This window comes from Pezoporus wallicus, unplaced genomic scaffold, assembly GCF_028554395.1.
Source record: "Pezoporus wallicus isolate ANWC-B61680 ecotype Strahan unplaced genomic scaffold, APGP_CSIRO_Pwel_v1 contig_7731, whole genome shotgun sequence".
Lineage (NCBI taxonomy): Eukaryota > Metazoa > Chordata > Aves > Psittaciformes > Psittacidae > Pezoporus > Pezoporus wallicus.
The window spans coordinates 1593542-1604397 of NW_026635361.1; the positions used below are offsets into that span (position 1 = coordinate 1593542).

Below are 10856 nucleotides of genomic sequence, written 5' to 3' on the forward strand. Positions count from 1 at the left end.
GAGCTGGGGCTCCTCTGTAAGGGGGGTCCTTCTAACTGGGGGTCCTTTTTAACCGGGGCTCCTAGCAAAGCAGGGACTGCCTGCAGTGAAGGATCCCCATAATGGGGGCTTGCCACTATGGGGTCTTCCCTTAATGGGGGCTCCATACCATCAGGGATCCCCATAATGGGGACTCCTCCCTAACAGGGGCTCTGTACAATGGGGGCTCCCTATAATGGGAGTGCTCCCCACATCGGGACTCAGTTCAGTGCAAGCTCCCCATAGTGGGGGCTCCGTACAATGAAATCCCTTAACGGGAGTTCCCCGACTATAGACTCCCCGTATGGCTATTCCTCCATAATGGGAGGCTTGCTGCAATAGGAACCCTTCCATACCAGAGGTTCCCCGAAATGAGCGGTTAAGGGGGAGGATTACCCTGTACCGAAGAGCCAGGCGGGACAGGGCGGGCAGAGACCCGAGCAGCTCCTTGCACATGTGGCGCGCTGGGCTGGGCTTGGCTGTCCCATCCCATCCCATCCCATCCTTTCCCGTCCCGTCCCGTCCCATCCCCTCCTCCAGCCGGCCCCCACGCACACCCAGCCCTCCTCCTCCCTGCCCGTCCTCCTCCTCCTCCCACTTCCTCCGCACGATGCACGCTGCCGGTCGAGCGGGGAGGCGGCAGCAGGACCCCCCCCGCCTCCGAGTCCCCCGCACGGCCCCGTAGAGATGCTCCGGGGGAGGAACCGCTCCGCAGCCGGAGGTGAGTGTGGGATGGGGCCAGGGACCAGGGGAGGGCACCGGGGCCAGCGCGTTGCGGGGACCCCCGGAGGGTGCAGCTCCTGGCCGGGGCATGGCTGCAGGAGGGCTTCCCCAAGCTTTCCTGCACCCTGTGCGGATGTTTTGCTCCAGATCATCTCCTTCTGGTTGCGCGATGCAGGGAAAAATGGGGTTTAGGGGGTTAGATCCCTGGCTCCGGAGCCTGACCCCCATTTTTCCCCATGGACGCGTTGGGCATCAGCCACATGAGCGAAGTGTCCGCGGGGCCGAACGTGCGTTCGCTCCCCTGCGAGAGCAGGAACCCGCCGGTGGTTACGGCGGTGATCGCGACAGCGTTGCCTACACAAACGCTGTGACCGTGTGGACAGGACAGAAGGACGGACGCGGGCGTCCAGCCCGGACCTCGTGGCTGGGCAGGAGCGTGTCACTGCGGTGCCTGCGGCCAGCCTGGGACGTGACACCCATGGCGTTGGATCGATGCGGTTTTACTCGTGTGTAGATAAGGGTTTAACCCGTTAAACACTCGGTTATTCTGGGGGCAGTCGCTGTGCTGGCTGTTACGCGCTTAATTAAGGGTTTTTTATGTAAAAGTGACTATTCTGGGGGAGTTTTGAGGAACAACCACCTCATGTGCAGTGCAAGCAGGGATTCCTGCAGGCATTCCGCGAGGATACTGCCTTGGTCCGAGTGAAAGCTCCAAGCGGGCTTTTGCCTCCTTGGGAAAAGCTCGGGAGCTGCAAACTTTTCTGAAGAGGGATAAGGTCTGGAATGGGGAAGCTGGGACCGGTGAGGCCTCTTGTTTGCTCCCTCAAATGGCCTCAACGGGGGGAGCCTTGCTGGCCATCGCATCCCAACCCATCGGGGAGGTGGGAAAACTGATCCCTGGGCTGGGACCCAGCGTCCCCGTGACTGGAACCGGTGTTAGAGCCGGACGGGAAACCCCCTTCGTCCCGCGGGACACGGTCGTGGTTCGTGGTGACACGGGAAAAGCCCCTCCGCTGGGGACCCTCGGACCCTAGGGTGGGGGGGCGGAGGGGGTGCTGTGGGATGGGTTCGGGGGTCCTGGTGCCAGCGGGGTTTGGAGATTTGGGGGTTCGTTTCTTGATCCTTGTTTGCTGGCGGTTGTTTCTCCGCATCACGTGGCAACGGAGGAGGCGGGAGGCTGCGGTGAGAGGCTTCCACCTCTCACTGCCGCGTTTTAGGACATCGTATCCTGGGGAGGAAGTACCGGGAGCCGTCTGCTGTGCCCCGGCGATAACGGGCACGGCCGCGCTTGACGAGCTCTGAGAGCAAAAAGGGGTGCCTGGACAACCCAACGGGCCAAGGAGCCCTCCCGTGCTCCTCCAACACCCGAAACGATGCAGATAAAGCTGGCTGCGGCTTGCGAGCTCTTATCGGGGAGGTCTCGCCTGCACGCAGCCGTTTGGGAGATGCTGCGTGCTCCTTCTCGTTTGGTTCGACTTTTCTCCCTCCCAGCCAAACAGTCCCTTATGGGAAACCCCCTGCGAAGAAGAGGGAGGGGAAAAACAAGTTTGAAAGTACTAAAAAGGAAGAATGAATGGGCTGTGTTTAAGCCACCCACTGCTTTCGCCAGCTGTGGGGTTTCGGTATCACAAGCACTGGCTACACGTGTTAGTGTTGACTCCGGCATCCCCTCATCCCCCTGTGCCCCTCTCCTCCCTATGCCTCCCCCCGGCCCTGAGAGCTCTCCCGTGGCTGCGGTGGGGGGGGAGGAAGGAGGCTGCAAGGGGATATTCCCAGCGGGCTGATGGTGATGGCAACAGCAGAGCCGTGTTCTTGGGGCAGACAGCGCAGGTGTGGGGATGGCGCCAGCCCAGCAAAGCCCCAGTGTATTTCGTAGAGAGAGCCCATTAATGCTCTCGCCCTAATGAGGTTACTGAGCTCAACCTTAGCAGACATCAGAGCACCCACGTGCCTGGCTCCGGCCGCAGCTGGGAGGTGACTTGCTCACTTCTGCATCCCTGTGGCAAGGCCAGCCGGAGCTGGCCACCCCTGCTTCCCTTTCCCACTGCATCGGTGTTCCCAAGGAGAAAAAGCCTCCTTGTAAGGGGGTTATGAGTCCTTTTCCTTCTCTGCTGAAGGGGGGTTCCCGCTGCTGCAGTGGGGTTTGGAAACGGGTGATTGCACCAGCGCTGCCCACGACACCAAATCCTGCAGCGTCACCAAATCCTACACAATGGCATGGCCGGTTGCGCAACGTCCCCACCGCGGGGATGTAGATCCCTGAGCTTCAGCAAAAGGGGAAATGTCGGAAGTCACAAGATCCCGGGTTTCTGTCCCACCCTGAGCATCATCACTGCATGGAAGGGATCCCACACAGCATCTCCCAGGATTTAAACACTAACCACCTGGAGACATCCCTCTTGGGCTCGTGGATGGGGCAAGGAAAATAAACCAGTTGCAGGTTTTTAGGGTTTTCTCCCCATTTTTCTAGGATCTAAGAGATGGCAAATTTGACTGGTACTGTTATCCCTGGCAGTGTTCAAGGCCAGGTTGGACACAGGGGCTTGGAGCAAGCTGCTCTAGTGGAAGGTGTCCCTGCCCGTGGCAGGGGTTGGAGCTGGATGATCTTAAGGTCCTTTCCAACCCAAACCATCCCATGATCCTCTGGATGTCTTGGAAGTTACTGCAAGGCTCCTGAGGATAAAGCTTGGAAATGATGTGGTTGCCCCACAACCCCTTTATTTGGGGAACTGCTTTTGAGAGTGCAGGTGGGGACAGGAGCTTCCTTCTCAACTGCACCAACCCTCCAAAGGGGAGGCAGCATCCTCCCTGGAAAGCAAGGAGTTGGTGAGGTTTGGCAAAGGAGCCCAACCTGAAGGAACAGTGGAGGGGTGCACCCTGCTCTGCTTGGTCACCCCAGAGCTGCTCTTCTGGGGGAAAGCTCTGCCTTTGGGCTGTCCCCTGGTCCCTCCCTGGGCCATGGAGGGGGCAGAGCTGCAGTTGGGGGGCTGGTGGACCCGGGAGCCCTGTTTGTGGCTGGAATGGGCCTGGCAGGGCTCTGCCTGCATGGAGAGGTGTCAGTGGGGTGCTCCTCAGAGAGGGCTGTGTGCAGCTCTGGGCTCCAGCCGTGCTCGGGTCCCTTATCCACCCTCACAGGTCTCCCCAGTTATCAGCTCCGTTTCCCTCCTGTGGACAAGCTTTTTATCTTATCTCCACACTCTTCCTCTGCTTCCTAATTCCTGCCACAGAAAGGAAAAAGAAACCATGGGTGTGTATGTGTGTGTGTGAACAGGCCTGAGATCTCGTTGTAGTAGCTCCAACCGTGGGCTGGGAGATGCCAGGCCATGCTTGGAGGATGCTGGGAGATTCTGAGTGACATTTGGAGATGCAGGGTGATGTTTGGCCACGCTGAGGATGCTGAGCCGTGGTCCAGCGATGCTCAGGCAGGTCTTGGGGCTTGCTTGGGGGATGTACACAATGCTCAGGTGATGCTGGGAGGATACCGGGAGACGGTTCAGTGATGCTGTTTGGGCTCACGTGGTGCTCAGGTGTCTCAGTGAGATGCTCGGGAGGTGCAGGGCGGTACTGGGGGGATGCTGGTGATGGCCGGAGATGCTGGGGGCATCCTTGCGATGCTCAAGAGGATGCTCAAGGGGAGTGCTGCAGGGCAGTGCTGGGACGGTCTGCCAGCTCCACCTGCTGGCATGCACGCTGTAGGCCAGAGCCCCAAACCAGGAGAGGCCAGGGGGAAGGGTCCCCGTGAGCTGATCCCGAGCTTCCCCACTGAGGATCTAATGTTGCTTCCCAGCTGGGGTGGGTTGGGTAGGTTTAGGATCTCTGCCAGATCCCAGGAGGGTGGGAGAAGGGAAACAAGTCCTTGTTGTGCTTGGCCGAGGCTGACGGTGGGACAAGCAGGACTTTCCCTCCTCTCCTTCAGCCTCCCAGTGTGATGCTGAGCATCACAGCTGCATAAGGAAGAGCTGCACATGGGAAGCAACATGCTTTCTCCAGTGAGCACATGGCAAGGTGACTTCGGGGGGGCTCTTGGCAGCCCCTATCACCCCATTGCTGCTCCACCCTGGGCTGCGTGCTCGCCGTGGGGACTCGCTGTGCTCACGGTTTGTTTCCTCTCTCCCGCTCAGGAAGGCCAGCTCACCTCTCCCACCTCGCACTGTACTGGCAGCACCGTACAAATGGCCTCAAAACGTAACGTGGAGCCTCTGGAGCCTGTGATCTTCGTCAAGCTGCCTCGGCTCGAGAAGGACCCCGGCGCCAGCTTCCCCACGGGCCACTGCAAACCGGGCTCCAAACCCCATTTTGACTACAAGGGCTCCTACTTTGCCTGCGCGCTGCAGAGCCCCAATGGCCCCAAGGCGCCCCACATGCAACAGAGCCCGGCACCTCGCCACCTGCACTACGGCACCGGTGCCAGCAGCCAGCCCATGCCGGTGGAGGGACCAGGCGAGTGCTGCCCCCCCAACCCACCCGAGAGTGTGGGACCTGGGCTTCAGCCCCCCCCCAGTGCTGAGATGGGCAGGGACAGGCTGGTGCCGGAGCCGGTGGTGGCCAGGGAGAAGTGGGGCAGCGTGGGGCCAGGGAACCCCTTCCTGGTGAGGCACCCGGCAATGGTGAAGAGGGCACCCACCCTGGCTGTCCCCAGGCCCATGTACAGGGCTCCTGCATACTTCATGGACCTCAGGGTGGCTCAGTCGCTGCAGCAGAGACCAGGCAATGCAGACTGGGCTCTGCCCGCTGCCAGCCACCCCTTCCACCGGGGGGAGCAAAGGAGGGGACCCCACGCTGACCCCAGCCTCCCACCGCTGCACCCCGGCATGGTGCTGCCCGCCAGGGAGAAGGTGGGCTCCCCGGCTGCCTTCTCCCCCTACTATGCTGCCTTTCATCAGTACCGGAGCCCCCCCAAATCCCCGTTCCTGGATGACAGCCCCCCCACCCAGAGGAAGGTGCCTGAGACGCACAGGCTGAGCCCGGAGCCCTGGCACAAGCTCTGTCCACCCGCCACCAGCACCGGGTACCAGGAGAGGCCACCCGAGTGTTATCCGTCCCTCCATAAGGCTCCCCTCCTCTTCCCCCCACCGGCACCCCACATGGAGGCACAGCCCTGTGCCTACAGAGGCTTTGGCTTTGAGGGAAGCAGGGAGCCCTATCCCGGCACTTACCTCAGGCCCCAAGCCCCATGGAGATTCTTCCCCACCCCGTCGGATACCTACATGCCAAGGGCAACCAGTGCAGTGGTGTTGCCCCCTTCCAAGCCAGCGGCGCTGCCGAGGGATGCGAAGCCATCGAGGCAAGAGGAGTACGTGCTGAGCTCCAGCTTTGCCTTCAGTCCCGGTGGCACGGCTGCATCCAGCACCCCCAGAGCCCACATGGAGCCGGGATGTGAGCAGCACCAGGCAGAAGGTCCCCGTTGGCCAGGGGTGGTGAGGCACAGCAGTGCTTTCCAACCCGTCTGCGCCCAGGAGGCGCCTGGGGGCTCCGGTGGGATCCCAGAGGCCTTTCCCAAAGGACAAAGGGGCTTAGGGAAGCAGGAGCCTGCTAACCCAGAGAGAAGAGCCAGCCCGGCCCCCCAGGAGACCCCCCGTGAGGGACCACCGGCTCTCATCATCATAGAGAAAGGAGATACTTGCAAGGTCAAGGATGCAACCAAGGATCTCATCTCTCCTCCTCCACCTGCATCCCTGCCAGAGGGGCCGGAAGACCCAAGGGGCAGCGAGGTTCCTCCTCCCTCCCCGCCCATGCCAGTGATCAAAAAAGTCTTCAGCCTGGCATCCTATGGAGACTTCCTGGAGGAGGCCGAGGCCTCGGACTCCTTCTGCAGGGAGCACCTGTGGGAGGACGCGGACCCACCAGACACGGTGCCCGCCGCGGCCGGCCAGGAGCTGGCCCATGAAGGGGTGGTGCAGGGCCAAGGGGAGAGCGGGTGCAGGGGGGTCCCTGGAGAGCCAGAGCCTGAGCCCCAGGCCCTGGGCTCTGAGGAGGGGGCGCTGGACCTCAGCGTAAAGAAGAGATGGGTGGAAGTCGGGGAGAGCATCTGGGTGCTGGATGGGGAAGAGGGGAAGGAGGAGGAAAAGGGTGAAGAGAGGGAGGCGGGAGGGCGAGCGGGAACCCAGCTCCAGAGGGACCCCTTGCTGGTCAGGGTCATCTCTTGGGACAAGAGCAGCTTCCAGAGGTCGGCCTCCTTCCTGGTCCTGCGCTCCCCCTTAGCTGCACCCAGCACCCTTCCTGCTCCATCCAGCACCATTCCTGCTCCATCCAGCACCATTCCCGCTCCATCCAGCACCCTTCCTGCTCCATCCAGCACCATTCCTGCTCCATCCAGCACCATTCCCGCTCCATCCAGCACCATTCCCACTCCATCCAGCACCATTCCCGCTCTATCCAGCACCATTTCCACTCTATCCAGCACCATTCCTGCTCCATCCAGCACCATTTCCACTCTATCCAGCACCATTCCTGCTCCATCCAGCACCATTCCCGCTCCATCCAGCACCATTCCCACTCCATCTAGAGCCATTCCTGCTCTATCCAGCACCATTTCCACTCTATCCAGCACCATTCCTGCTCCATCCAGCACCATTCCCGCTCCATCCAGCACCATTCCCACTCCATCTAGAGCCATTCCTGCTCTGTCCAGCACCATTCCCACTCTATCCAGCACCATTCCTGCTCCATCTAGAGCCATTCCTGCTCTATCCAGCACCATTCCCACTCTATCCAGCACCATTCCTGCTCCATCCAGAGCCATTCCTGCTCTATCCAGCACCATTCCCGCTCCATCCAGAGCCATACCTGCTCCATCCGACACCATGCCTGGTCTATCAGGCACCATTCCTGCTCCATCCAGCACCATTCCAGCTCCGTCCAAAGCCATTTCCACTCTATCCAGCACCATTTCTGCTCCATCCAGCACCACTCCTGCTTTATCCAGCACCATTCCTGCTCCATCCAGCACCGTGCCTGCTCCATCCACCTCCATTCCTGCTCCACCCAGCACCATTTCTGCTCCATCCATCTCCACTCCTGCTGCATCCAGAACCATTCTTGCTCCATCCTGCACCATGCCTGCTCTATCCAGTACCATTCCTGCTCTATCCAGCATCATTCCTTCTCCATTCAGAACCACTCCTGCTCCATCCACCACCATTCCCACTCTATCCAGAACCATTCCTGCTCTATTCAGTACCATTCCTGCTCTATCCAGCATCATTCCTGCTCTATCCAGCACCACTCCTGCTCCATCCAGCACCATTCCTGCTCTACCCAGCATCGTTCCCACTCTATCCAGCACCATTCCCGCTCTATCCAGTGTCATTCCTGCTCTACCCAGCACCATTCCCGTTCTATCCAGCACCATTCCCGTTCTATCCAGCACCATTCCTGCTCTGTCCTGCCTCATTCCCGCTCTATCCAGCAGGATTCCCACTCTCTCCAGCACCATTCCCGCTGCACCTAGCATCATTCCTGCTCTATCAAGCACGATTCCTGCTCTTTCCAGTACCATTCCCGCTCCATCCAGCACCCTTCCCGCTCTACCCAGCACCCTTCCCGCTCCATCCAGCACCACTCCTGCTCTACCCAGCTCCGTTCCCTCTCCGCCCGGCAGCCCGCAGTGCAGCCCAGCGCCCTGCAGCAGCTCCCCCCCTGCCTCCCCGCAGCCCGGCCCCCAGCCCAGCCCCTTGGCGCTGCCGGAGCCCCCCAGCTCGGCGCCGGGCGAGGAGCCGGGGCCGGTGCCCTCTGCCGAGCACTGCTTCACCGCCCTGCACACGGGGCTCTGCGACCTCCTCTCGTGCTCCGTGACCAGCTCCTCCCCGCAGCGCCTGCGGGAGTGGCTCCGGAAGGCGGAGCCGGCGGAGGAGCAGGGGGAGACGGCGCCCAAATCCCCCCTGGAAGCCAAGAACGGCTCCAGGCTCCCCGAGCATCACAGGGCCGCCAAGGGCAAGGAGGTCTGGTTGGCTTTCCAGGACGTGCCTGCCCTCCTCGCCAACCTGCTGTCCCAGCTGGAGTCCTTCATGTTCGCTCCCTCGTGTCCTTTCCCACACGTGGTGCGGGCAGGGGCCGTCTTCATCCCCATCCACGTGGTGAAGGAGAAGCTCTTCCCCAAGCTCCCTGGCGTCTCCGTGGACCAAGTGCTGCAGGAGCACAAGGTGGAGCTGCGCCCCACCACGCTCTCGGAGGAGAGGCACTTGAGGGACCTGGAGCTGAAGAGCTGCACCTTGCGCATGCTGAAGCTCCTGGCACTCAAGCAGCTCCCTGACATCTACCCGGACCTGCTGAACCTCCACTGGCACAACTCCATCAAGCAGCAGCTGGGTAAGCAGCCCGGCATCTCCTGTGGAGGGCTGGGGACACCCTGGGACTCCTCCTCCACGGAAGCTCCAGCTCCGTCGGCCTCCCAAGATGCAGCTGATCGGCTTGCATTGTCCCTCAGCATCCTGGTCCTCCCAAGGGTTCTGTGGGCATTTGGTCCCTGTGAGGGTGCTGAGGCGCTGGCACAGGGTGCCCAGAGAAGCTGTGGCTGCCCCATCCCTGGCAGTGTTCAAGGCCAGGTTGGACACAGGGGCTTGGAGCAAGCTGCTCTAGTGGAAGGTGTCCCTGCCCGTGGCAGGGATTGGAGCTGGAGGGGCTTTAAGGTCCCTTCAACCCAAACCATCCTGGGTGATTCAGCTTTCCCCTGTGGGTTGTGGAGGAGGAAGGCTTGAGCTGGGGGTGGTGATGGAGCCAGGGGATGAGAAAAGTCATTCTGGGGATATCGGGGGGGGGGTTGCTGCTGCTCAAGGCTGTTGCCAACAGCTTCATCTCTTCCAGGTTCAAGCTCGACGGCTGGCAAGAATCCCTCCAAGTAGGTCACTCTTCCTGTGGGTGTGTTTGGATTTACATGTGCCGTGACTGTCTGTGTATTTGTGTGCATTTGCTGTGATGATGGGGAGTTTGGGCTGGCTGGGGAGGAGCACAAAGTGGCTCTGCTGGGCTGGAGGGGGGATTATTTGGGATGGGGAGGTGAAGACCCTGCCCTCCCTAACCACGCTTTTCTCCCCCAGGTAGTCCTGGCATGGAGGTTCTGATGGCAAAGTGATAGCTATGGATAGCACAAAGAAAAAGGAGGCATGAAGGAATGTGCCGATGGCAGGAGCCGAGCTGCCTGTGATGCAGATGCTGAGGATGGGGACAGGTCCTCCCGGGATGCTGATGCCTGGAACAGGGATGCTCCGTCCGGGGTGATGCCCTGGCTGGTGTGGTACCCACAGGGATGAGCTCAAGCCCCTCACAGCAGCTGGAGCTGCATTTCTTTCCATGCCTCATCTTGTAGAGCATCTCCCACCTCCATCCATGACCAGCCCGGCTGCAGCTGGAGAACCAGGAGGGAATGATTGGAGTTCCAATGGAGCGGCTCCAAGGGGAGCATGGCAGTGGCCACAGAAGACTGCTCTGACTCGCCTCTGCTGCTTTATACACCCCGTTCCCAATAAAGAAACCTTCCTCCTGGCTTTGAATCTTTCCAGGGCTCTGGAGATTTAACCCATCTCAACCGGTCAAGGGAACCGCGACGTCGGGAGTCCCAGGACTGATTTTCTTCTTGTTTTAAATGAAGACATTTTTTAACTGTTCTGAATTTACCTTTATAAGGAGCTGCTGCCTTCGGGTTATGTGGGGTTTGTATAAAAATAGAGTAATTTATACTTGTGGTTTATTTGAACTCGTGGTTTCTCCTCTTCCCTGCTGGACCTGTGGGAGCTTGTTGGGGCCAAGGGTTTCGGTCCCAATCGGAGCTTAAAATAGCTGCAAGAAGTCTTTAAAGGCAGCTAAAGAAGCTCAGCTCACTGCACCACGCACATCCCAGCTGTCCCAATGGAGAACGTGGGGCATCCACGAGGGACAACCTTGATGGAGATGGAGATGTGGTGATGCCGGAGGGGCGGGAGAGGGGAGCGATGCAGCGAGACCTTGGGAGGAGAGATGCTTTCATCCCTGCATGGGCTGATGGAAAGTTGATGGGGATCCCGGGAGGAATCCTGCCAGCCTGCACGCCCCTTGCCCGGTCTGCAGCAGCAGGACACAGCAGAGACCTTACAAACTCAACACTCGGGTGTTCTTCCGGCTGATTCTGGGTGCGGAGGAAC

The 10856-nt window shown here is 60.3% G+C and overlaps 1 protein-coding gene across 1 annotated transcript; it reads left to right on the plus strand.

Moving 5' to 3' along the window:
* The first annotated feature begins 4898 nt into the window (after positions 1 to 4898).
* CUNH15orf39 (chromosome unknown C15orf39 homolog) lies at positions 4899 to 9581 on the plus strand. The gene is made up of 3 exons (XM_057421542.1): positions 4899 to 7732; positions 8153 to 9048; positions 9544 to 9581. The coding sequence occupies exons 1-3, from the start codon at positions 4914 to 4916 to the stop codon at positions 9579 to 9581; spliced, it is 3753 nt and encodes a 1250-aa protein (XP_057277525.1). The 5' UTR covers positions 4899 to 4913.
* Positions 9582 to 10856: the final 1275 nt, after the last annotated feature.

What these genes read in the sequence shown, in the direction of transcription:
- CUNH15orf39 (XM_057421542.1), top strand. Translation starts at nt 4,914, where the DNA reads ATGGCCTCAAAACGTAACGTGGAGCCTCTGGAGCCTGTGATCTTCGTC. An exon ending in ATTCCTGCTCCACCCAGCAC is followed by an intron (nt 7,733 to 8,152) that starts CATTTCTGCTCC and finishes TCTATCCAGCAG; the next exon opens with GATTCCCACTCTCTCCAGCA. An exon ending in CTCCATCAAGCAGCAGCTGG is followed by an intron (nt 9,049 to 9,543) that starts GTAAGCAGCCCG and finishes CATCTCTTCCAG; the next exon opens with GTTCAAGCTCGACGGCTGGC.